Consider the following 26,556-nt stretch of genomic DNA (forward strand, 5'->3'; position numbering starts at 1 on the left):
TGCAGTAATAGGTGCTTAAAAAAACGTAAAGCAGAAATATTTCCAAAATATAATTCTTTATTTAAGGTATCCATTATTACATGTATGTGAATTCCTTTACTGATCATAGTGGTTGTGATGGTACATTTTAGCCTTACAAAAATGTATGAAAAAAGTTGTTTTTTAAAAAAAAATTTTTTAAAGCAACATTAACACAGTCTCATTTCTGAATAGTAGAAAACAATATCTCTCCTGAAACATATTTACAATATGGTTGCAAAAGAAGACATCAAATTTAATTCTGTTACATAAAAATGTATTTACATCTAAATATCTCACTGCTTTTATGTGCAGATAATATATGCTTAGTTTAGTTAAGTTAAACATACTTACAGGACAGGTAATGTACTTTCATTTGAGTGTATAAATACTTACATATTTCCTGTCTTATCTGTGGTTTTAAGGATCATTGGTCATTTTGGGAAAATCCACATTATACCTAAGAGAATGATTTTCCATTCTGTCACAACAATGAGAGAGTTAGACAAGGAGTACAAAACTATGTTAACTGTTTTGTGATAATTAAAAATAACTGGCCTAAACCTGAACTAACTGAAATGTAGCTCCCTCATTTATAGAGGTATTAAGTATCATGGTGGATGAATGTTTGCGTTTGCAAAAAATATAACATTTGGTACAAGAGGCTCTAGATGCTTCTACACAAAGTCATATGGTTTTAATATGATACAGACACCGAGTGAGTGATTAGATCAAAATATGGTAATGATATGCACTTCATTTGTTGGAATGTGGTGCAAAATCCCTTCTGGTGTTTTCAATCCAGTTTCCTCGTTTCAGTCTAGAAATCCTGCTTCAGTTTTTCAATGCTGAAGTCGTCGTGGTCCAGTTTGGAGAGAGTCTTCCTTATTCGCAAGGCTGTAAGGCGGGCTGTTGGGTTCTGGTACCAGCACTCCTTCATGACCTTCACGATGGCTGACAATATCTTAAAAAGGCAGAAAAAATATAAAACACCACATTTCCAAAATGTAATTGTACTTTTGCGTTCATTTTTATGTCTACTTGTGTGTGTCTGTTTATGCCAAATAGCCTACTGGGTGAGAATGGAGTCTGTTGTGCAGACTGGGCCTCTGCTGGTCCACACACACCACCTTTTTCATCTCCTCAAAGCTGGGATCCGAGGGCACCAGGTCAAAGAAGGGTGGACGGTAATCTTCCACAATGCCTAAAAAACCCCCCAAAGTTAAACAGTGGATCACTTGTTCCCCTCTTGTCATTCAGTGGGGTGATCAAGCAAAGTAAGATGTCAGAATTATCAAATTAAAAGCCCAGTGAGGTGTCTTGTTGTGAGGGTTATCTCTTCATACATCTGCGGAACACAAATGTGTTTTCATATGAAGCCTGAAAGAGCACACTCAGAGACTCAGACAGGCTGCGGTGGGAGTTTTGTAAAGCATGTCTCGCTAAACAAGAGAACGGGGAGAGATATGAACTCCCTGGTGACTACATTGGGATGGAAATCTGGAAGTCATGCACACACACGCATACACACACACACAGTCATTGGTGCATGGCTGTGTGCTTGCATATAAAAATTGCATGCACGGGCATCTGGACTATGTACAAGTGAGTGCTGACACCAGATAAGACTGTTTATAATTACTGCAGTGCTAATCATGAGAGAGGATAGCAGAGGCAGACACAGACTAGAAAAACACTGGCCTGCTGAGAGACATGGGACTGGCTGCTTGTTCTATATACTCTACAAAAGCAGACAGACGTGTGACAAAGAACTTGTTTTTAACACGCTCGCTCGTGTGATGCATTAGCTTCATAACAAATTTGTGGATATATATCTACATTTGCTTCCTGAGGTTTAATCTAAGGCCAGATTTTTCTGCTAATGGATGGAAAGGCATAACATTAAAAACAGATCACTGTTAACCTACCATTGACAAGAGTCCTGCGGGTAATTTCCCAAAAGACCAGCCCGAGAGCCCAGATGTCAGTTTGCTTATAGGACTCAAAAACATCCACACGGATAGTTTCATCCAGCACCTCAGGGGCCATGTAGCGCTTGGTCCCCACGCGAGGGTTATTGCCCATATCGAGGTAGTCATGGGACTGAGAGTGTATCACTGCTAAACCTGAGGAACGAATGAACACAGAAAAAGCTTTTAATTTACAGTACAATACACACTACAAAATGCATCTTTAAAGAGCTCTTTCTCTAATCACATTGCTATAAACTGTTAGCAGATTTTGTGAATATCCTTGCAAACCTTACCGAGATCAGCGATGCAGCACTGTCCGTTGCGCTTTACCAGAATATTTCGGCTTTTCAGGTCTCGGTGGGCAATAGCTGGTTTTTCCTGGGAGCTAACAATCTCAGTGTGGAGGTGGACCAGGCCACAGGTCACAGACAGACACATCCTCAAGCAGCTCTCTGGGTCCAAGCTGCTGTACTGCAAGAAATCGTAAAGAGACCCGAGCTCATGATAGTGGGTGACGAGCCACAGCTGGGTACTGGAATTCTTGGATGTCATGTCGGAGGCTATGAAACCTAAAAAGCAAAAGCAAACAGAGAAAATGTTGCTGTTTGAATGTTTTTTCTTAAAGGTGCAATTTCTTTTCTTTGGAGGCGAAGGACTGGTATCATACCGAGTATGTTGTCGTGTCGCAGCTGTACAGTATTGTAGATCTCTGTCTCTCTAAACCAGGAGTGCTCATCTCTAGAGGAGAAAATCTTGACGGCGACACTTTCCCCCATCCACGTTCCCCTCCAAACCTCTCCATACCTGCCTTTGCCTACGAACAAAGTGACATCATTAATTGCAAATAAATAGAATAGAATAAAATAGAACAGAGTTTATTTGAACGTGCAAATATAACAAAAATTAAAAGAAAGAAAAACTTCTCAACACGCACACACACACACACACACACACACACACACACACGCACACACACACACACACACACACACACACACAAAGTAAAGACATCAAGCTGTCATGAATATCTCTATATCCCATACAATTTTCATGCTCGACCACATTTCCAGAATATAATTTTACTTGTGTGTTCAAAAAAAGGAAGAGAAATGAGACTGACCGACACACTCAACAAGTGAGATTTGCCTGGCCATAGTTCTCTGGACAAGATATGGAAGCCCTGTCCCACTCCCTGATGTACAAAACTCATCATAGATATTCTGGTGAGAGAAAAGAAGACAGGCAGGCATTTAAAATCCACACGTAAAAACTAAAAGACAGGAAAGTTTTCCTGTATTCTGTCTGACGTCAGCCATGAAACGTCTCTTACGCCATATGTGGGGTCATCTCCACTGGGGACTTTGAGTATTTTGACATCATGGCCTTCAGCATCTTGTAGTCTGCGGGCTGCACGTCGGAAGCGCAGGAGTAGTATCAGGCCAAAGACACAGGCAATAACAAATAAGAACAGCAGGAACAGGGAGATCCACAGCGCTAGGTAACCAGCTTCTGGGGGTGTCGGTGTCGGGTCCCCATCTGGAAACACAGAAGAAGTCAGGAACATACACACATATAGACACAAAGAAACTGAAAAGATTAAACTCATGAGATAAAATTCAAGTGGCATGACATTGATATGTTCTTACTGACCACAAGGGGGAACCAGCTGCTATCTAAAGGGAAGCTACAGTAATATAAGTGCAAAACAGTGCTAGATGTTAACTGAACTGTGGAGATGAGCCAGAGGCCCAACTGAAATAAGACAAAAGCATTATTTACAGGGACACACTAGCTCTTTGTTTCTTGGATAATGTGATGTTCCAGTATTGAAAAGGAAAGGCTTTAGGTACTGACTTATGTTTGGAGGCACTGTGAAGTTGGAGTTGCAGTAGTCCTCTCTGCAGCACTTCGTAAAGTAGTTGGGCAAGGAGGAGTGGCACTGCACTTTGGTGACCTCACTGAAACAGCCCAACTCCTCATATCCGTCTTTCATCCAGTTATAAAAACAATGTTTTCCCCTGCATGTTTCATTTTTACATGTGCCTTTGTCATTTTTGCAGGCACACAGCAGATCCCCATCATCTATGGTGTCTGGAAAATACATGAAATCAGCACTGAAACAAGTTGGAAGATGGGGGGTCATGTAATAACACAAATTACGTCCAGTAAAACAAAGCCAAAAACACATGAAATTCAAGTATTCCATCTTTGTTTTGAAAGAAAATGTAAAAATTCTAAACTCTACCTCCTCAAATATAATTAAGTAAATAGTTGTTATAGAAAGGTCTAAATAAACAGATACTTTTTATATTTTAAATCGTCATATTTTTGAACTATGATACTAAAAAGGACTCAGTGGATGGATAGGGTAACATATAACTTTAAATGTTAAAGTGTAGCATGTGTGCATGAAAAGCCACAAAACACCTTTTGCTATAAATGTGGTATAAAAAACCCAAAACAAGCAGAACTCTGCAGAAACCATAAATAGTTTACGGTGCTGCAAACATTTTTGGAAGCTAAGAGGAAGACAGGCTGTGATATAGCTCAACCAGCCCTGCAGTTGGCATTTGACTACCTTCACCAGGCACCCGTTTATTCTGCCATTTCACATCTGACAGGTATTGCACAGCCTTCTTGTCTCAACTTGCTTTCTGGAAACAACTACTTATGTTTATGACAACCAGCAGACTGAGCCATCCAGTCTATGTGCAGGCTGCAGATGCAAAACAATACCTATGAGGCGCATTCTCAGTGGGTTCTGCAGTGCAATCAGACCCTTCACATTAGTCTAATCTGATTTAGCGTCAGAACCAAAAATACTCTGTAATGCACCTTTAATTGAATGAAACAAAGGGAATGTCCTCACAGTAGTGAAAATTATTTTCTACATCCGACCGCCAACTCACCTCCATGGATGGCAGACGTCCACAAAATAACTCCAGCTATCAACCCTGTGAGCACAGCAGAGCTTCCCATCTCTGAAAAAGCAGGGAAACCAAAATATTACCAAAAATATTACCAGGTAATGTAATTACATAATGAAAAAAACAATTGGTGATGTTTAATTATTAGGAGCTGTCTCAAAATCCAAAGGTTTAGGTAAAAAAAAAAGTCAGTTGGGTAATTAATATTATGAATTCCGCTTAAATTTGCATACAGTTACTGAACAGCGGCTGAACAGGGGCTAAAGCTCAGACTCTGAGGAGGAAGCAATGAGGTAAAACAAACAGTCAAAGGGCCCAGCCTGTCTGCCTGTGTTGTAATTGCATTGGGTGGGAAAAGGGGTCTTAGGGGAAGCAGGCTGTTCAGAGTGTTTGTGTATGCGTGCTCAGATTATGTGTTGCGCTGTGCTAACCAGGCTCCAAGCCCGCCGACTCCAGGACTGCCCCTGTCGCAGAGTAAATGTTGATGGCTATGCTTCCTGCTATTGAGTGGCCCCACCCGGCTGGCCGGCGAGACTCAGGTCTGCTCATTGTTTAGAGCTGCACTGCTGAGAGTCACGCAATAAGAAGGCATCACATAAAAGTCAGCCTCTCTTGCTCCTCGGACCTCTAACGTTGATAGCAAGGATGAACTTAAACCTGTTAGATTAAACTATTAAAAGCTGCAAAATATGAAATAAACGATGAAATGTGAATTTTAATTTAGAACTCTAGAAACACATTGGGAAATGTTGGAGCAGTGGCATGTTTAGCTCTGTCATATCACCTCCTCTTTTAACAACATGATGTAAGTGTTTTGTTACCGAGGAAACCAATTTTCAGCAAATCAGCAGTTTGAGGTCTCATTTCATAATGTGCTAAACGTTTTCAGTGGGTGACAGAATTGAAGTGCAGTTCATTACCTGGACTCTTTTACTAGAGTGCCATGCTTCAGCTTGTCATAGTATATGTTTATCCAAAATTGGTATGTTGTATATTAAGGTTACAGATGTTCACAGATGTTCAGGTATGTATATTAATAGACAGCATACCATCATGGATGCTAAGGTTTGAACTTTCAAATCAGCCAGTCACATGGCAGCAAATCAGTGCATTTAGGCACATAGTCAAGATGGTCAAGATGACCCGCTAGAATTCTAGTCAAGCATCAGAATGGATGGGGAAGAAAGGTGATTTAAGTGGTTTGAGCGTGACACGGTTGTTGGTGCCTGACTGGCTGGTCTAAGCATTTCAGAAACTGCTGATCTACTAAGATTTTCCCACACATCCATTTCTAGTGTTTACAGAGACTGGTCCAAGAAAAGAGAAAATATGGACCCGGTATCTGGGCAAAAATGTCTTCTTGATGCCAGAGGTCAGACAGAAATAGACAGACTGTTTGAAGCCGACAAGACGCAACTGTAACTCAAATAACCACTCGCTACAATCAGTTATGCAAAAGAGCATCTCTGAATGGACAACACATTGGTTTGAAGCAGATGGACAACCGCAGCAGAAGACCACACCAGGTAAAAATTGGACAACAGAAAATGAGAAAAATGCTGTTTGGTCTAATGAGTCTTGATTTCTGCCGTAGCATTCAGGTGGTAGGGTCAGTTACAGAAAGCGTATTTGTTGATCATGTCAATACCGTTCATGACCACAGCAGAATCCAGTTCCCACAGGATAACGTGCCATGTCACAAAGCTCTGATCATCTCACAGTTACCAGATCTCAGTCAAGGGGATTCCCTCTTGGATGTTGTGATTTGCATCTTGGACATGCAGCAAACAATTCCCCAGCAACTGTGTGATGCTATCGTGTCAATATGGGCCAGAATCTGTGAGCAGTGCTTCCAGAACCTTGTTGAATCGTTGCTACAAAATGCTTAAAGCAGTTCAGAAGGCAAAAGGCAGTCCAATTTGATACTAACAATCAGTAACTTGTTAGTATGGGTGGTGAGTGTATTTGTTTTAAATAAACATGAGATTTAAAAGGTTTCTAACCCAACTCAGCAGATAACGGCAGTCACTCATTCAGTGTTGTTTGCACGAATAATTCTAATAATCAGACTGTTTTCTGTTTCCCTTCTCTTTAATTAATTAAGCATTTACTACTGACTGCTTTCACGTGAGATGTTTATGTAACACGATAAACTGTAGCTACACTAGGAATCACCAAAAGTCAATGTTCAAACTGTGGCACACTCTGCTGTGAGAATTGTAAAAGAAAAGCTCTCAGATTGAAGTCTCAAAGACAAAGCAAGGGTGATTTTGCAGGAGCCACATCACTCAGCATTAGTTCAAGGCTCACTTCAAGTCTTTGGTGTTTAATAACAGGCGCACAGCTCTCCTTTTTTCAACTTTAAGCCTTCACAGCATCTCAAAATTGTAGCTGCAGAAAAATCTAAGTTGCACACACTTGCACATGCTGGCACACTGTGTAAATTACACAGAAGTTATGCTTTAAAAAAGGGGGTTACAGAAAAAAAAAAATCTATCCAACTGCACATGTCTCATAGCAGTTAACCGTTGAACTTTGGATGTGTGGCAGCAGAACTTTCACATGTCTGCTAAAAACCACGGATATCCGCTTTTAAATGTGGCACATCAAGCCACATATTTTACAGGATGTAGTCACTTTGGTGATTCCATCAAATCGTGTCAAATGTCACTGATGAGAAACCAGATGGGTAAAAAATAAAGATGAATATTTATATATGCTTGGCTCGCATTTAAGTGCATCTTTCCTTCAATTCTACGGAAGATCTTCTTTAAAGTTTCCTATACTTATCAAAGTGTCAAATCAAACATGAAACTTATGCTAAGTTAAGATATTTCTGTTTCCTATTGGTTAAAAATATCACACTAAAATGATCTTTATACATTCTTTGCATCTAGGGTTCAAGCTCAGTGCACAACAACCCGCTGCACACAGCTCTGGCACACTAAAACCACAAGCTATATTCTACCAAACAGCAAAGCGCACTTCCTGAATCACTCAGACTGAATGTAAACTGTGTTAAATCTGTGGGTCCAGGAGAAGAATAGGATAAACACAACTACTCCTACACAATGTTCTTATTCTCGGTGGACAACTGACAACTGGATATAATTTTACCATGCACTGGGTCCTAATATGAGAGTGCAGTAATCACAACCTCAATCGTGGGCAGCCTAACTTTATACTCCAGCAAACTTCCTCTCTAAGCTCTCTCCTGTTTGTCTCCATTCTGTCCTAAAACTACACAGGGGAAAAGATCCACTGACATCGCTTCCTGTCATCTACAGAGAGACAGATCTCTCATTCCATCGCGATGACGGTGTAGTTAAGAGCTGGATTGGGAGGAACAGCAAAGGAGTCTCAAACTTCCTTTCTGCTGGGCCTCGTTTCACCCCCCCCCCCCCCCCCCCCCCAAAAAAAATGGAGGAAAGTAACTTTAAGCAGAGTTACTGTAAAAGCTTTTATTCTCAGCTTAAACATCACATTCAGTCATTTTAACGTTTAACCTTTGCGTGTAATCCAGTGATTGTCATCAACTGCCAGTAACCTTGGCAGCACTGTGCCTTCTTTTCAAGACAAGCTTGGAAGGATTTATGGCTTACTCAGTGCTCCTAACATGCATACCTACAATAGACGTTGGTCAGAGAATGGAAAAGACAAATGAAATATTATTGTACCTCACACATACGGTGCACAGAGAGTGGCCTTTGCTTCTCAAGAAGAAGAAGAAGGGAAAAAAATGCATGAAGATCTTGGTATGAGTGATGCACCCTGAAGAGATCAGCAACAGCACCCACTTGGAAAGAACCTGTGTCACTTTTACAATGAGCTGCAGCCAAAAGACACTTCCTGTGTGTGGATGTGTGTAAATCTTTGTAAGCAAATGTCACATTCTGCACACTTCAAAATGAATGGACTTTTCACCTTAAAAGATTTGTTAGAAAAAAAAGGTCACAAGGCATATGCCAGTAGTTCAGGAAGTACCCACATCCTTATTTGGGTAAAAATAGCCATGCGTGAAGAATAAACCCTGTGTATGAAAGAAAATCTGTGTTTTTAGTAAGTGTGCAAAGATACTATCAGTAAAGCACTCTTTCTTTTTAAGTTTAGGAAGTGGACCGATGTTTTCTATCAATGTTACATTGAAATAAAATTGCAATACAGTGATACAATTAAATGACGTAGGTGGTCAGTGAATGCTGTTTAACTACTTCAAATGGGCCTACGAATGAGATGAATGTTTCTCATATTTATAAGATATAAAACATAGGATATGTTAAATCCTTATGTTTAAAGTATGAAACAACTACAGAGTGACCACTACTTGAGTTTTAGGACTGACACAGATAATAAAATACCACAACAAGCCACATTTGACACGTAACACACGCAGGGCAGGGAAAAGTAAGCACCTCTAAAATCAAGTCTACTAGACCACAATTTTTGCTGTGGGCTATTTAAATTGTGCGTAGTGCTCAGTTACATAGAAATAAATAAAGGTAGTTCACCGTGTCCTGTGCCACAATATAACAGATTAGCTATGATAACAAAAACACGGCGAGTAATAAGAAACAAATACCGCAGTTAAAATCTGTAAATGCTGTTAATTCTGACTTGAAGATCAGGCCATTTGACACCTGTTCACATCTGGAAACACGTGGATTGATGTAAGCCGCTGTCAAAAGGTAACTTTTAATCCGGTGTTACAGTGTTACAGTGCTACAAGATTCATAATAATAGTTCAGTGAACAGAATAAAAAGAAAACAAACCCACGACCATTACCTGTTTCTGCTCGTGTTGTTTTTGTGTTTTTTAACTTGACAGATGTAAACGCCTCACGTCTCCCATATCAAAGACGGCTCCAAGCGCTTCTCATTGGTCCAAGTTTTGTCAACGATAGGTAGAAGAAAGCTTTACAATGCCAACAGCTTCATTTTCCCTCCGTCTACACGGCCCTAATGCAGATGTTTCCCCTCACAACTCTCATCCTTCGCCGCTTCGATGACGACTAAACGACGTTTTTGAGAAAAGTACGTCCTTTTTTTCCTTCACCCCTTCACGGCCCCCTCGAATTAAAGTTAAAAATCGTAAATACACACACTTCTTAAAAGAAAAAAAGGAAGAAGGGTGGCAGCGTGGCAGAAGTGAAAATGAAAAGGCAGCTGGTTGAGTCCTGACAGGGGGACAAGCTGTAACTATCTCATCTCGGTCCAAATCTGCGCTGATAAACCGAGAACACAAACCGCCGTCTTTTTGGAACCACGCTCCTTCCGCTTTCTGGCTGTTCCCCACCGACTCCTCTACTTACTCACTAAGTAAGAACACTTTGGGTCTTGTCTGCGTTCCTGATTTAAAGCCAAGATTGCAGATTTTTAAATAGTATACAGTTCTGTCCCACCCCTTATTGTCCCACCGCACAGGGTCTGCTCGGCCTGGAATGTGTTCTCATAGCGGTTTTCCTGTTGCTTGCTAAACCTCTCATTTTCCTTTTCCCCTGTGTCTGCGCCGCACCGAAAGGAATGCGCTTCAAAGGCCCCTCTATGATACAATAATATTATTGCAAGTGAAGCCAAGAAGAAGCTAGCGCTTATTTATCTATTTTATCAGCTGTTAAAAATCAAAATTCTGCTTTTGCAAGAGTTCAGAAGCCACTGCAGGGTTTATCCTAAACTTGAGATCAGACTGTTCTCAATACATTTCATGTAACAGATGTCTGGTGTGTCTGTTTTCTTGCAACAACCAATTCAAAAAACCTTGTCAAAAATGTAAATATCAGGTCCAGCACTTCTTCTGTTGAGCAGTCTGTGAATACTCAATATTTAATGCATGATTTCCTGTCCACCTGGTGGCAGCACAAACAGGCTGTCACTACAACAGCCACACATTAGAAAGTTTTCAAGCTATGCTACTGTCCTGCAACTAGTGCATACATCTATCTTTGAAATATGTAATTTTTATTAAATTTCAGTTTCATTTATATAGCATCAAAGCTACTGTCACCCTAAGCTTTATATTGTAAGGTAAAGGCCATACAACAGTTAGCAATAGCGCCCTATGAGCAAGCACCTGGCGAAAGGCAAAGCTGCTTTTTAACAGGAAGATAGAACCAGGATCAGGAAGGGGCGGTGAGAAGAAATAGAGGGAGATGGGACAAAAGAGACACAAGAAACCCAGCAGCCTGGGCCTATTGCAGTATAACTAAGGGAGGTTTCAGGGTCATGGCGATCCATATGATAAAATGCATTACTCTGTTTTGGTCTCTGCTAATTTCTGACAGAAATATGTGACTCTTTAGCTGCTAAAACATGGTTTGTTATGTACTGTCACCTCACAGCATGGAACAATCAGCTGGCTGAGGCCTCTCTGTGTCACCTTTGCATGTTCTCCTTGTGCCTGCATGGATTACCCTTGATTCCTACTACAGTCGAAAGACAGGTTAATTTTAAACTCATCAGTGATGAGTAAATGTTTTCTTGCATGGTTTCTCTGTGTTAGCTCTGTGTTACACTGTTGGCTTGTCCAGAGTGTATCACCAACGCTTGTATTTGTGATAGGCCCTGACCCCAACATGGATAAACAGTTTAAAAAAGCAAGGCTTTATGAAACTGGTTGTTTTGGCAAAAAAAGAATGCAAAGGGAAAATATGAACATGCTTGATTTTATCATCATTTTTCACTTCTAATTACCACATTGTAATGTTTTTCAGAGAACAATGGCTAGCAAACCTAGCTCGAGATTCAGAGATATGGTGAAAAACATGATTTGACAATGAACAACTAGAGCAGACTGTGGACGAACTCAGTGCTTTCAGGGTTGTTTGGACAATGGGGCACCTTGATCGCTTGAGTGTTGAGAGTTAACAGACATGTTGAACTCTGCATATGCATCTTTATGCGTCATGCAAGTCAAACTTTAAGTAGCAATGAGCAAAACAAATTGTTAATGGAAGGTGACCTTAAGACATATGTTTCCTTTAAGAAATATATCCTGCTTCTCTGGATGTCTAATGTATGTGGTGGGAATTACTGTGTGGGTTACATGTCCACTCAAGCTGGGTACAGCATATTTGTGGTCAGCAGTCATTGTGTGTCTTAAGTGGCAAATACATTGCTGCCAGAGAGGCTGCACTGTGTGACATTACTTCCTTCAACAGCGCCTGAGAGAGATGTCTTCATGTCTGTAATATGAATTCCCCTCCTGGTTCCCAGGCGTCATAATCTCTCCTTTTTGGCTTACGGCAGCAGACACAGCTGGAAGCTCTCACATCAGCTGTCATGTAGAAGAGAGCAAATTGTTCTTTTTGAATTCAGCAGTTATATTTTCTTTCCCACTAATCCCAGAGGTTTGAAGAGCTTGTTTCCTCTGGGATTTTCTTAAAGAGTCTGTTTTTTGAATAATCTAGAGTACAGGAAGTGTTAGTTGATTTAAAAAAAAGAAGCAAATTGTTGATAAAGAAATGACCTTTTTGACTTGCTCATTTATATCTTTGAACAGCCAATAACTTAGCCACAGACAGCATGGTGCACACAACACATAAGCTAAAATGTTGTGTTAACTTTGGTCATAGTTGCCTTTACAGGGTGGTACTGCGTTCTGAGAGTTTTGCTGCTGAACAATCCAAACACCCTGACCCAGTTTATGTGTATAAAGATGTGTGTTTACTGCTTGAGTCTGCATAGACATGGCAAGAGTGTTGTTCTTTCAGTGAACTCTAGAGAGGTACTTATTTTAAGCCTGACCTCAAGTTCCCCTCTGAGGTGGGGAAGTTAGCCACAAACGTGACAATGTTCCGATTTTGTTTTTCTGTTTAGCTGCTAGTTCATTGCTTGCTCAATAATCTTCAAAATGAGTCATATAAAACACAATCAGTTTGTTAGGCATAAGATAAGATTGATTTTATGTTATCACCCATGAAAGCTAATTGTTGTGTAACGATATTGCACAGCGGATTAAAAGATTACAGGTCAGAGTTCAAAAGTCATGCAGTGCCACTGCAGCGAGTGCATCACGGGCTTGCTTAAGAAAATCTATTTAACTTCATTGTGAAAGTGTGATCAAGGTTACGACACGGGGCTCGTCAGTCACATGCAGATCAGGCAGGAAAATGTTGCCCTGGCGGTGAGTCCCTTCTATATTTTTCATGAAACAAAACTGCAAGAAGGGGAACGTACCCGTATAAAAGAACTGTTACGAAGGTAACCTTGAATTCTTTTCCTGTTCAAGTACTATGCATCGCCAAATCACCACTATTCCCAGAATTAAATCCCAGTTTGCTTATGGTTCTGGTTTGGAACAAGCTGGCTGCTGACCTCAGGTCAGTTCTAACTCTGTCTACAGTCAAAAACAAACTTAAATCCTTTTTATTCTCACAGGATTGTATTTAATTTCTATTTTATTAAGGCATAGTAGATCAGGGTAGTTTAAAAATATTTTTACGTTAAACATATTGAGTCTCTATGTTTTTAATAATCAACATTACATCAAGCGTGATATGATTTTAACACAGACCTTTTTCACAGTTTCTGAAAGCAAATTGATGATAAAGAGGACATTTTTGACTTGCTCATTAATACTGTTGAATAGCAGGCACAATAGGCCTACATATGTGTTTATCTTTTACGTAAAACACATGTAGTTAAAGTGTAATCAAATCACTGCATAAATTAAATTGCCATTGGTCACTATGTGATGACACCAAACACTAATATTTTGTCAGTAATAAAGACCAACACACAAACCTTTGCAAAGGTCAGTCAGTTTATTCCAAACTTACACACACACACACACACACACACACACACACACACACACACACACACACACACACACACACACACGAACACGCAGACACAGTTTCAGTTTTACAGACTTTATAAAGATGTTGAAGACCTGAGCTTTTTGCATCTCTTGTTTTGACTTTAAATGACCCCAGAAATGATTGTCTAAATTTTCACCACAATGTATCTAATTATATATAGTTTTCAGAGAACACAATTAAACATATTTAGCTGTATTTGGGATATTTATTGCAGTTAAATGCATGATTTATTATTTATTATTTTAGTTCGTTTATCTATAAAGAGAATAATTTAAAAAATCCCAAAATTAAGCTATAGTCCACAACAGGTTTCTGTTCTTGAATATGCAGTTTGTTATTCTGATGATAATAATATGCTTATTGTATATTTCCCTGAATAGCAACAGTACTCGTTTTCAAATAATAATCGATGAAACAAACAATATGAAGCAGCAGGCTGAAGATTTCTATTTGCATCCCACTGAGCATTGTTTTCCAGTATGAAAGAAGATGCTTCAGAGATGGCTCGGTTCCTTTTATAGTATCACACTCACATCATTTGCGTGACACAGCAAAACACAAAAAAGAGCAAAAGAATCACAGAAAAGATGACAAATTAAAGGAAAACCTGAACCCTTAGTCCTTGCAGTTACATTTTGCAGGCATGGCTTGGGGTTACTTGTCTCTGTACACATTTGATACTTTTGGAATCTGCAAGGTTGCAGTGACTGCTTTGATTATCAGGGAGAGTCCTTGCAGATGTTCACATATGCCTCCAGTATACCTTTTTAAGAGACATTAATAGTGTATTAAACCTCCACTCAGGGGATGCTGGGTCCTTGTCATGGCTCACTGAGACGCTTAATGGAACTGAACCATAGATAACACACTTGTGCTTTCCATACGGCACAAACTAAAAAACATCTGTAGTAGTTGGTTGGTTGTAATACTGCTACTGCACAAACTGTGCATTCTTCCTTCAAGCAGAAGAGAAAGTAAAATAATAAGAGCAGCTACTTGTTCATGGTTTCTGCAGCTGCCATGCACAAGTCTGTAAGGGAGTATATTTCAGGTCTAAGAGGGGATAGAAATCAGTGTTCCGAGTCATCATAATTATTCCATGATGGAGCATTTCTCACTGATTTTTTCCTTTAATTTGTAGCTTAAATTGTTTTTTTTTTTGTGGTTTTTTTTGGCCTTTCACGGTCTTTGATTAAATGTGACTTTGATACATTCCCTGAAGGCATCTGATCACATACAGTTGGCTATGGGCTATTTGGTTATATTGCAGTGAAATACCACAATGGCACGCTACTGAGAAGTTGTTCATGAAATGAAGATGGGTAAAATCCTTTTATAGAGAAAAATAACACCATCGCAGGTGTGTGCAGTCAGTGTAATTGCATCCTCAAAAAAACAATTCACCCTTTCAGACAGGAAACCAGTAAACCACAGTCTCTGGAAAACCAGATTCTATTTGGTTAGCATAATTTTTCAGCTTGTACAAAGATGCTGAAAAAAGCCATCCAGTGCATTTTCCAGATCAAGGTTCACCCATGTGTTTCCCTTGTCAGCTGCTCACTTCAGAACTGTTTTGCTAGAAAGAAAAAAATGGGCGTTTTCACTTCATGAACGTTTGGACCCCTTGGATTTTTTCTGTTCCTCTTTTTCCTTTTCTTGCTTTTTCTTCTCTCTCTTTTTTTCCTCCTTGGCTTCCTTGTACTTCCAGACAGGAGGTTCCAGGTAACCCTTTTGCCTTTTGTTCTTTTTCTCCTTCTTTGGAGTGCGCTCCCCAGATTTTGTAACTTCAATTTTGGGAATGCAGCCTGAGGGGAAGATGCTGTTTCTGTGTGCCATGCTGCGGGGGATGAAGCTTTTCATGCCACCTGTTGGTGAGCTTTGCCTGCGCTCTGAGTCTTGGCAGCAAGAGGTCAGTGATACAGAGGTGGCCGACACAGGTGAAGCTGAAGTGATGGAGCCATTACTGTGAGACACCATGCTCTCCTCCAGTTCCTTGCTGCTGTGCTTGTCAAGCAGTTCCGGTACAGCAAATCGTCGCTTGCCAATCTCTGGGGGGCTGGTGGGACAGAGTGGACGGCAACCAGTAGCTATCAAGGGGCTGTGGATGCTTGTAGTCATCCGCACCATGTGGTCCATGACCCCATTGTCTTGGGGGTCATGTGGGAAGCTTAAACTAAGACTGTCTTTTAAGCGCTGCCTCAGCTTCTGACCTGCTGTTTTGGCTGCAGTGGCCTTTGCCACCAGTAGCTTTAGCTCAGGCCACTCAGGAATGTAGCTTTCACAGAACTGTTCTGCAATAGGACAAGTTTGCAGGCGACGCAGTCTGTTCAGAGTCTCAAACCTTCCTGTCCTAAGAACCCAGTCCTTTAGACCTTTCCCCTGGACGAGGTCGACTGCATTGATATCTGCACCTGCACACCGAGGAGAGAAAACAGTAGAAATGTTGAGTGGGAGGAAATCAACTGCCGTCAACTCAGCGTAACAACACCACCATGTGGTGATTTTTGGAGCACAGGTTATTAGGTAGGTGGCAAGCATCAGTATGGTGAGATGGGACAAAAATAGCTGGGAATACTTTTTTTTTAACTGCATTATTTTTTATTTTTAAGTTTTACACCTTTTCATATTATATTACAGTAATTAAGTAATAGAAAAACAACGAAATAACAAAAACCTCTGGTGTTTTTCTGCTATTTACACATTTGTTTTTTACAATATAAACCCAAAGAGTCATGCTGAGAGATTTCTTTATTTACTACAGCAACATTTCTTTATGTTGCTTATGTTGCTAAACGTCTTTACACTGACAGAGGGTATACTATAAAAGTAAACAATAAATAAAACTGAAGTAACTGAGGATCTGAGATCAAACTGGCTGTATGTGGCCCACAGTGTAAGATGAGTTTGACATCCCAGGTTTAACCAATTTCTGGCTGAAGACGCTTAGTCATGTCTACTCAGGAGACTTTGGAAGTCTACTTGGCAAATAATCAAGGCTTTAACTGACCAAATATACACACAGATATTTTTGTTGCACACTATGAACACAGATGGATTATAGATTAATGTCTGACATCATTAAACTTTAAATAGAACGTGGACTGAATTATTACAGAGCTTTCTTAAATGTGTCCCTGCACAGTTCATACAGGACTAATCTCTGTAGTCCAGAAAAAAAAACAGATTAGTTGACAGATCGGATGTCCGGCTTTGCCCTCTATATTACATATATAGGACATTAATAGATTTGTTATACCTATAAGAGTTTAATTGCAATCACACCAAACCAAATCCTCTACATCTGAGGTGTACATCCTGACTCTCCATGTGGGCTTGACATTCGGTCACAGGTGAGGGACATTGTTAGAAGATTTGATGTAGAAAGACATCTAGACGTACCATGCATTAGCAATGCGGAGACACACTCTTCTCTGCCTTGTAGGCCTGCCTTGATGAGAGCTGTGAACCCACGGGGGTCCCTGATCTCAGTGTCCACACAAGGGTAGTAGTTAAGGATATAGTTCAGGATGGTGATGAAGCCTGGATTGAAAAGATTATGTTATGTTAATATTCTATGATCAGCTTAGGAATTGATGTTGAAGTCATCTGATGTCTTCAGATGTACCTGCTTGGGCTGCAATCATGACAGCAGTGTTGCCATCATTGTCTTGATGGTTGATGTCTATTAATGGGCATGTGTGAAGCAAGGCGACGATGTCCACAAAACCCTTGGACACAGCCAGCATCAGCCCATTCTGAGGGGAAGAAGATATAAATAAATAGGCCTATTATACCTTTCTTCATTAATTGATTTAAAAAAAAAAGAAAAAAAGTCATTGTCATAGTACCTGTGTGGAAAAAATGAGAAGTGACATTTATCTCACCCTGCCATTGATGTCTAGCTCCATGACCTCATCTTTTGTGACTCCTCTCTCCATGATGCTGCGCAGGGATGCAGTGTCATTCTTGGCACAGGCCTCGTACAATGTTTTAGCCGGCTCTGTTGATTTTCCGTCCCTTTCATAGATGGGAAGCACGGAGTCGTCTGAAAGCACACTGCCCGAGTCAGAGTCATCCAGGAGGATCTCTGAGTCGTCAGATGGGCCACTGCCCAGGTGTGGGTCGTCATTTGCAGCAGCCATTGGAACCCCCGCTGACTCTGGTCACACCTGGGTGTCAGGCCTGCAGCAGAGATCCCTTATCTTAAACAGAAAAATGTAAATGTTGTTATCATACACACGAAATGAACACAGTTCACACAATTATTTTCCGTAGCCACATATATAGGTTCAGATTGAGCAGACAGGTGTTTGTTGTTGTAGTTAAAGGGGGATAACGTTTTTCAAAAAAAACAATGCATAAACCACGAGCAGCTTAGAGTTCATTTGCAGTAACGTTACCTTCGACAGATGTGCGAAACACTGAAAGCGCTTTTCCGGGTGTACACACATTATGTATGCACACAAAACTGCGTGCACATAGTTTGAAATGTGCCGATGTCTATAATTCGTTTTTCCTTTGCAAAAGCCAAATCCTAACAAGTGCTGCTGTCTCATTCCAGTCTCGTTTTGGCAGGTGTAAGACCTCTTCCCCTCCTTAGACCAGTTCACGTGTGATTGTGAGACGAGCAACACAGACTGGCAGCTTTTAAAGTTAGCATTTTAAATAGATCTGGTGACCTGAAAAGGCCTTGTTTAAAAGGCATGAGGCCTAAAGAGGATGAAGAGCTTTACCTCAGCCCTCCTGTCAAAGTAAGTCTCTGATTTACAACATAGGTAACCTCCCTGTGTAACATGCTGTGTAACATGCTTTGCTGCCAGTTGATTTTTCACTGGCACCACACAACAGAGAAAGACAGTAAATACTTATCACCTTGAAAGCAGTCTCATAATTTAAATATATTTAAGACAACTGAAACGTAAATAATGTGAAGGCACAAATCTACACATAAATAACAGCAACTATAAAACAAGAAATCCTGCAGAGCCGAGGTCGCTCAGTCTGCACAGTGAAGTGAAAGAAGGCATAGGGACACTCAACTGGGATGAAAAAGGCCATATGGTACTGGAAGCAATGGGAGGCCAGTCTAGTGACAGCATGTGTCATGGTGTCTTAACACTGTTATCCTGTGCTTCCATACATCAGCACACTGGCATATCCTGTAGTGTAAAGTTTGTATCTAATGTGTAAATATACTTTCAAGCCACTGAAGACACTATTTCTCAAGACTCAGAAATATGATAGTGTCAGCTAGTTCTAATTCTCTATATTTTAAAGACTGGAAATAACAGAAGAGCTGGCTGTGGTCCTGCATGCACCACAAAACTCACCCATTTTTTCAGCAAATTAGTTTTGCACCTATTGTCAGTCACAGTAATTAGAAGTTATTCCAATTGGTTATCTTTTTAATAAGCTCTTGTTAACGTCCATAAATCCCTTAATCCCACGAGCAAATGCTTGTATTTCAGCACTCTGTCATGCACAGTTCCCACACAAGTCTTTTCTCTCTCTTCCTCATTCTGCACAAACATAAAATGCCCTGACTTTAGTGTTGATGTGTAGGCCACTGTGGCCTCCACTTCCTGTTGAGCAACACCTTGCAATCTGGCCAGACATCTTACTCTGAATTCTAAATGTCAGCTGTCTTTTTTTGCCTTTTAACGGTGGAATAAAGATGATTAAAAAGGGAATGTTCATAAAAACTAAAGCAAAAACAACACATGTCAGAACAAATATTACTAAAAATAATAACACAGCTCTCACCTGAAAGCAGTTCAGCCATGAGTTAGTCCTCTTCTTTTTTTTCTCCTCTGGTTTCTTACTTCCTCTTGACAGTTAAACCATCCTGGACTTCCACGCTTCTCGCTGGCGCTTAGTAGAACCTGGTTAAGGCTAAGTTTCCCAAAACTGACTGCAGCTCCAGATTTTCCCCTCCCTCCATTTCTACTAGTGCCCAGTAAGGTTGCCTCATCAGCCAGGTCCCAACATAGACTCTGCTGTCCTAAGTCAGCCAACGTGCTCTCTTCCTCTCATCCTGATTACAGAAGATTTAAGGATTAAGAGAAGGAAACAGACAGCGGCCAAACTTGCTCCCCTTACAGTCTTTTGAGTTGGTCTGCTTCTCTTTCTTCTCTCTTTTACTTCTCTCTGATCTCTCAGATCTCTCAGCTGCCCATCTGCAGCTTTCTGCTGCCCGTCTGTTGTGTCAGGGCAAACCCCTCAAACTGTCCAAAAAAAGTCCTGTGACTGAATCATAGAAGCTGTTGCTCCCAAATCTGCTCTCTGCTGCTGAGGACCCCCTGCCTGAATAATTCCAGTGAGTCTGCCTAATGCAAGGCAGAGTCTCGGGTCTGTTTTGGAATGGAAATCCATCTGCTGGGACAACAAACTAACACTTATGGGGGAAAAACAATGGCACACAAGATGAAGTTATTGTGCATTGGCACAGACACTGTGGAAGTGAGTGTAAGCACCTGGTTTGAAAATGCCCAGTCCTTACATTATGAGGCATGAACAGTTAATACATTTTGTTCAGGAGGAAGTGCTTGCATAAGTTATATTTCATTATCCACAAACTTCATCTGTAGGTATTTAATTATCATATTAACATGATTATTTAAGCAAGTCTGATATTGAATCCAATATTATAACGGAAATAAATTAGGTTAACTTTTTAGCATTGTTGGTTTAGTAATGTCCCGTTTGAACCGTGACCACAGCCTTTCTGCTCACAGTGTCGAATCTCATATGTGGACGGGAATATCCTGTTAACAGGTGTATTCACAGCATCAGTGTTACAGTTACGTGGGTCCAAATGTGCATGTAAACAGATTAACCCTTATATTAAATTAGAGTAGGGCCAAGCCTTCACTTCAAGCATATGATTGTTGGCCTGTGTTATGTGACAGCACCTCTTGTTCAGAGGGGTTGCTGACTGCCCTCTTCTGATGAAACTTGGAAATGGACAGCCTGGACATGAGTACAGTTTGTGTGGTGGCATTCAGCAAGATAAAAAATAACATGATTCCTCACTGTAGGCCTTAGCTACTACACTTCCAAATGAAATCTACAAACTTTTAACAAGGCATGCAGACAATTTAGGCTTAATTTAAACAAATTATAATCACTAAATGCTCCTGCATTATTAAAGATCAACATTATTTCAAGTAGCAGATATCATTGCAGAGCCCAGTCATAACTGAGTAAAGCTGTTATAATAAAGGTTGGACATTCATTCAAAAGCTGCTTGATCCTGAGAATTATAGATGGTTATCTGCTTTCAAGAGTTAACAAACAAGCATGTTGATAACAGCCAGCTGAAGCTGACACACCTCCAACATCATAATCCCAAGAAATCCCATCAAATGTCCCACTGACAAGCCCTTATCCGAAGACACCTCTTTGGCTTTAAAGCATCAGATTGGACCTATAGTGTCACAGTAACCTTAACCGTCACTGAAAAGGTTCTATGTTTAGACACAAGACCCTGAGGTAGGTCTGATATGAAACACAGGAAGAGTAGAAAAGGGCATGCCTGTGGGGGGAAAATTATAGCTTCTGGGAGCAAAGCAGAAATAAAATTGACAGGAAATAATACAGAGGAAAAGGAAGTCTGTTTGGCATGACAGGGTGGGGTAGTGATTGAGGGTGTACTTTGGATGTTTTCCGTTTTTCTTTAAGATCTACAAAAAAAGGCCAATCAAGTTTACCAGATGAGGGCAGCATAGCATATTTAGCAACCTCTAAGTCATTTTCTCAAAGAAAATCAGTTGTGAATGAGATTTAGAAGTTTAAGTACATTTTGTTCTGATTCCCACCTCTTGATAGTACTCAGACTTTCCTTTTAGGGTCGGGGTTATTTTCTTTCTATTCTGCAAATTCCTGACAGAGTCATTTACTCATCACTGTGAAAGGCAGCCCAACCTCTCCCCAGACACCACATTACCCAGCACAAATCAGCGGTGGAGCAAAAGAAAGAGGCTTGGGACAAAGTGGACTAAGTTTAGCCAGCTTAGTGACTGATTCTAACAACAGCAATGTGCTTAGCTAATATTAGACTGTTGGCAGTCAGTGCAGGACCGTGCATCTGCTATATTAATTCCATTTATCTGCTAAAGACAGAACCACCTCTAATGCTATTTGCCTTAAAGCACGTACAATCCTCCAGCATCCAGGAAATAGTTAAACATATTTTAAACATATATTTAGATCATGTTATTACAAATGGGAAGATAAGGTGTGGTGGAGTTGCTTTAATTGATGAGTAAGTAAATACATTTTGCATTGACAGAGAGGATTTGTTCAGGGATGTGGGATTCAGACAAGAAATGAAGCTTCATATGGACAGCATCATGGTTGGGAAAAATTAAGGAAATAGGGCAAAATAAAATTATGAAAATATTCCCCCTCCCTGTCGTTGGAATTATATATATATATATATTTAAAAAGATCTTTTAATGAAATAAAAAGAACAAATATATGTTTGATGGACACATCTGGGTGTGTAGTGTAATATGCTTGTTATTTAGATGCCTTTGGATGTGATGGTATAATTTCTTACTTACGTGATATAGAAAAGCATTGCATCCATGTGATAGGGCGATACGTGGGGTACACTCTGGACAGTTGAGAAGTCAGTTGCGACTGACTGCTCAGAGAGACAGACCACCATTTACACTCATATTCACTATAGAATACCAGTTTATGAAAATGCTAAAAAATGGTTATTAGAGTCTGTTATTAAATAAAAAGTCATTGCCAGGCAACTGTGGCTTAGCCCTAAGCAGTTGCTGATGTGTTCATAGTTGGTGAGGGAAGGGAAAATTTTGAGAGATGTTTTTTTATGTGTTCTTTACACAGCCTGTCAGTTTCCTTGAGTTTCTCACACACATTCCTGAGATTTACTCAACTAAGCCCCAATGGTGATGATGTACTCGTGCAATAAAAAATACCAGCATGGCACATAAACCAAACCAGAATGTCAATGACATAATAGCTCATCCAGCTCACGATCCATCACGATTCATGGCTAATCCCCTGTGAAACAACAAATATGACCTTGACCTTGAGCACAGTTTGAGCCATTAGGTGATCATTTTGCGTTGTGTAAGTTTGACCAGTACTTTAGGAGGAGTAGTGATTCTTGTGAATTATAGGCAAGTTTACAGATGAACAGATGCTTTTCTGGTAACTTTCAGTTTGAGACAGACACAATGTTTTTTTTTCTATTTTAATAAAGTTCACAACCAGGTTAGGTATGAGCCATGTATCAGCAAACAATTGTCCAACCTGTTGTTGGTGTAACATTACCAATGTTTCAACTCTAACCAGACAGCAGGGTAAGCTATGGCTGTGAGAGTCAGCCAACATGTAATACACCAGGGATCTGAGACGAAAGGAGGTAAACAAGCATCGGTGTTTGCTAGCTCATTCTACTGGGACATATTCTTAGCGTATTTTTATTGTGTAATTTTGTGTATTACAGAATGCAATAAGAACATACTGCAGGGATTAATTGGTTTCTCTAACTTTAATCTGAATTATACATTCAGAATAGAGGAATTCATTAAACATTAAAAAGGCACACCAAAATGAGGGGAAGACAATAGAGATGTCTTCCCCTCATGAAACATTTATGCTGCGAAGACCTTTAAAGCTGTCTGTCATGGTGGAACCATGGTCACCTTTGGCCTTGACTATATATGACAAAAACAGGAACACAAGCAGCGCTCTGGCTTAGGAAAGGTAAAAACTCTGAGACATGGATGTTACTTGATATAAAAGCTGAGACTGGTGTATAAAAAAAGAGTTTGGGCCTGGGTGGGTTTCCAGGTGATTAAAAGGTACCTATCTGTTTCATCAGATTAAACTGACACCTAAACCAAGAATTATTCTTTAGATGAGTAGCTGCTATTTTCAGGTTTGGTTATACAACCTTTGAGAGTTTGTGCTTGAGCAGAAAAAAAGTGGAAAAAAGACAAGAACATTAAGAATATAATGCTTTTTATCCAGGCAAGCTGTCTTTAGGACTTTTTATTTTTTAGATAATTTTCGGTCTGTCTGCATTTAGTTGCACAAAATCAAGATCCAGTTTCAAATAGTTGTTTCATTGACCAAGCTGTTCTTTAAACAGAGGTGTACAAGTCAGCATTACATTACTGTTTGCCCCTTGACCTGCTAAATGAGTCAATCAAACAAAGTGATGCAGCTGCAATCCCAGCTGAAAAAGGCTGGTGTCAATACCCGTCCACATAGCTGAACAGATACCCTTCTATGCTATCAGTGCTATCTTATGGAGAATCCACACAGACACGTCAGACACTGTTCTTTCCTCTCATTCCCTTTGAATGAGGTTACATCATCTGTTGATGTACTAAATTATGGATGCTTTACTTGGCTTGTTCTGTTTGCACTAAAATGTTGAGACACCACCCAATCAAAATGTGCCAATACTGCTACTAGCCAATCAGATAGGTTATTAATCAGTTGTTAAAAATACATTTAAAGAGCAGGGGCATTGCTTTTGCAGTTTGAGACGTCCAAATAAAGAAAAACATCTACATGAAAAAAGTTTAGCTTAGCTCATGCTAACTAACAAAACTGTGTTAGCTTGACTTGTGAGTGATTAGTTATTGTTGCTATAACAAACTGGACAAGATATTCCCCAAACTGTTCAGCACTGAAGCAAAACATGTGTATCCTCCCAGCTGCCTGCAGTTGCTGCACATCTGTGAGCCGCTTTGCAACCCACTTCCACCCTAGCTCCTCTTTGTCGCACTCTATTTGATTTATTCAGTCTGATAGAAATATCAACATCAATCACGGCCATTGGTAGTGACACTTGCTCTTTTCTGTATCAGTCCTTTCTCCCTGTCAAACCACCATAAATAAAGTATTTCATTTGGAAATATTATTCCTCTTTTGACAGAAATGATTGTTTATGAACTCTGACCTAAATAACACTAGCTTACATGCTAGCACACTAAACTTGATATTCTTTGTAGCAGTAATGTAAGTCAGGTTCTAAAAATTAAATATAGATCGCTAGAAGCACAGGGAGTACAATACGTGTGTTTTTCTTGGAGGAACACAGCGACTGCTGCAGTGAAAATCTAAGACTGATAGACACTAAAGATAGAATCGCATGGCATTTGAACCTGAAAGTTTGATTAAGTATGCTAGTGTTCTCCAATAAAAGTTAAGAATTTGAAAGACAGACACACTTCTTTATGACAATGTCTCTCTACTTGGTCAGCAGTGTCAAAATGTAAATAATGTTGCAAGTCTTCTGATTTTAACAGCTTAAATAATGAGCATCTAAGCAGTTGAATAAATAAAGTAAGATAAATGTGGAAATGGCGACAGTGTCTCAAATAGTTGAGCTTCGTGGACTGTGTTTTCATACCTTATTTGGGGCTGCCCCACCGCTCAAGGGTTCGCACAGTCTATGTGTCACTGCCTTGGGCTTGAGACTTGGGCAAAAATCAAGAGAGTGTGGAGTTTTACAGGAGTTCAATGAAAGATCAGATTGAAATACTTTGAGCTTAAAAAAAACTACAGGTGCTAACCAAGGAAACAAGGAAAGACAGAAGAGAAACAATGATGAAAGGGGTGAGGTTTGGGGGAGGGGGAGGTGATATTGTATAGCCAATGAAGAACAAGAAAGGAGGATTTCAGGGAGGGTGGTGTGCTCAGCCACTGCGCTCCATTTCAGCATTCAGAAAACATACAAGAAGGCCAACTTCACACTGTCAAACCTCATGATTTAGAAGAACCACAAAGAAGAAGACTGTGGACTTTACAAAAACCTCAGAAGGAGGCGGAAGAAGAAGAAAAATCTGTCTGTTTTTCAGGTTCCTGACAAAACAGTGCAGACTATCAGAGAAGGAAGCTGCACAGACACTTGCAGCCATCTCACCTGTGCGTCCTGGACGTGCTGAGGCTCCTGACCAAGTGCACGCTCCCACACAGACACGAGCCCTCCTCCTGCTCCTCCTTGATCTATTCTTGCGCATGAGGTTTCCTGTGTGTCATGGTAGAAAGAGGTGGGCTCAGCTCCAAACTGCAGCACAGTGCACAGTGAAGGGGCAGAAAACAAGAGCACAGGACAGACACGGGACACGAAGATTGCATCAGAATCAGAGACCAAGCTTGTAGAGTTTTTGTGTGGTGTTCAGGAGAATGAAAGCTCTGCAGAAAAATCAGGGACGCACTGACCAGATGTTAGGAGCCATGGCTGATGTGCTTACTTCCGTGGCCATGCCCAATCAACAGTGGGTGAGTTGTGACTGCTGCCCAGCTGGCTCACTTGAAATCTGTTTGGATATATACTGTCTGTTTATATGAAAGAATAATGCCTTAAATTCAAACTGAACGCACACATGGAGGTGTTTTTCAGGGTTCGTAGAGCACAACATATCCACAAATCCACATTGTACATGCCAAGTTTTTGTGGTTGTGTTTTTTGTTGCTTTTGTTGCTTTGTTGTTCATCGCTATAACCTTTTCATCAACCTAAAATGATCAAGATATAGTGGATAGGGAGAGGAGAGAGTGAGGGGTATGGAAAGTTTGCAAGTCTCCGTTCAGTGCTTTGGAGGAATCTTGGATGTTTCAGTGGAACAGGAAGCTCAGTAGTGTTGATTAAAACATCGAACCATAAACAAAGTCATGCAGGTCTAATGCCTCATTGCAGCCCTGCAAATGTATTCTCCTCCCCCCTTTCTCTTTTTTTTCTCTGCCTGTCCTCTCTTCTGTAGGACAAATTCTGATTTGACAGAAAGAAAAAAGAAAAAAGAAGTTGGAGGGTACCACAGTGACC

General features: G+C 40.3%; 3 protein-coding genes across 6 annotated transcripts in view; 1 reads left to right on the forward strand and 2 right to left on the reverse strand.

Annotated features, from left to right (window-relative positions):
* Positions 1-37: 37 nt before the first annotated feature.
* acvrl1 (activin A receptor like type 1) lies at positions 38-10,339 on the reverse strand. The gene is made up of 10 exons (XM_004558767.3): positions 9,702-10,339; positions 4,901-4,972; positions 3,846-4,082; positions 3,322-3,527; positions 3,112-3,211; positions 2,659-2,805; positions 2,285-2,560; positions 1,947-2,144; positions 1,092-1,222; positions 38-982 (listed from the first exon to the last, which is right to left on the reverse strand). Exons 2-10 carry the CDS (start codon positions 4,968-4,970, stop codon positions 839-841), a joined length of 1,509 nt encoding a protein of 502 aa, XP_004558824.3. The 5' UTR covers positions 4,971-4,972; positions 9,702-10,339; the 3' UTR covers positions 38-838.
* Positions 10,340-13,665: 3,326 nt separating this feature from the next.
* On the reverse strand, positions 13,666-25,672 carry ankrd33aa (ankyrin repeat domain 33Aa). Of its 2 annotated transcripts, XM_004558765.4 has the most exons (6): positions 25,655-25,672; positions 19,501-19,771; positions 17,622-17,939; positions 17,363-17,492; positions 17,137-17,277; positions 13,666-16,148 (listed from the first exon to the last, which is right to left on the reverse strand). In XM_004558765.4, the coding sequence occupies exons 3-6, from the start codon at positions 17,877-17,879 to the stop codon at positions 15,343-15,345; spliced, it is 1,335 nt and encodes a 444-aa protein (XP_004558822.3). In that variant the 5' UTR covers positions 17,880-17,939; positions 19,501-19,771; positions 25,655-25,672; the 3' UTR covers positions 13,666-15,342. The 2 variants fall into 2 exon arrangements, with proteins under 2 accessions (XP_004558822.3, XP_076734115.1); XM_076878000.1 differs by lacking the exons at positions 19,501-19,771; positions 25,655-25,672 and adding an exon at positions 18,138-18,398.
* arhgef25a (Rho guanine nucleotide exchange factor (GEF) 25a) overlaps positions 25,459-26,556 on the forward strand; it is a 42,629-nt gene continuing 41,531 nt past the window's right edge. For 2 of the 3 annotated variants that reach the window (XM_004558761.6, XM_004558762.6), the window contains exon 1: positions 25,461-26,013. In XM_004558761.6, coding sequence (XP_004558818.1) covers positions 25,918-26,013 — 96 coding nt within the window. In that variant the 5' untranslated portion in view covers positions 25,461-25,917. Of the gene's footprint in view, positions 26,014-26,556 lie in introns of all 3 variants that reach the window. The other variant, XM_004558763.6, reaches the window with a different exon arrangement.

The sequence above is a fragment of the Maylandia zebra genome, linkage group LG20, assembly GCF_041146795.1.
Source record: "Maylandia zebra isolate NMK-2024a linkage group LG20, Mzebra_GT3a, whole genome shotgun sequence".
NCBI lineage: Eukaryota > Metazoa > Chordata > Actinopteri > Cichliformes > Cichlidae > Maylandia > Maylandia zebra.

Excerpts from the sequence above, each read along its gene's own strand:
- acvrl1 (XM_004558767.3), bottom strand. The coding sequence starts at position 4,970 with ATGGGAAGCTCTGCTGTGCTCACAGGGTTGATAGCTGGAGTTATTTTG. Across the intron at positions 3,528-3,845 it reads CACAGTGCCTCCAAACATAA|ATGGGGACCCGACACCGACA; the intron begins GTCAGTACCTAA and ends CTGTGTTTCCAG. Across the intron at positions 2,145-2,284 it reads GTGCTGCATCGCTGATCTCG|GTTTAGCAGTGATACACTCT; the intron begins GTAAGGTTTGCA and ends TTCGTTCCTCAG.
- ankrd33aa (XM_004558765.4), bottom strand. The coding sequence starts at position 17,879 with ATGGCTGCTGCAAATGACGACCCACACCTGGGCAGTGGCCCATCTGAC. Across the intron at positions 17,278-17,362 it reads CATGATTGCAGCCCAAGCAG|GCTTCATCACCATCCTGAAC; the intron begins GTACATCTGAAG and ends TTTTCAATCCAG. Across the intron at positions 16,149-17,136 it reads CTCCGCATTGCTAATGCATG|GTGCAGATATCAATGCAGTC; the intron begins GTACGTCTAGAT and ends CTCGGTGTGCAG.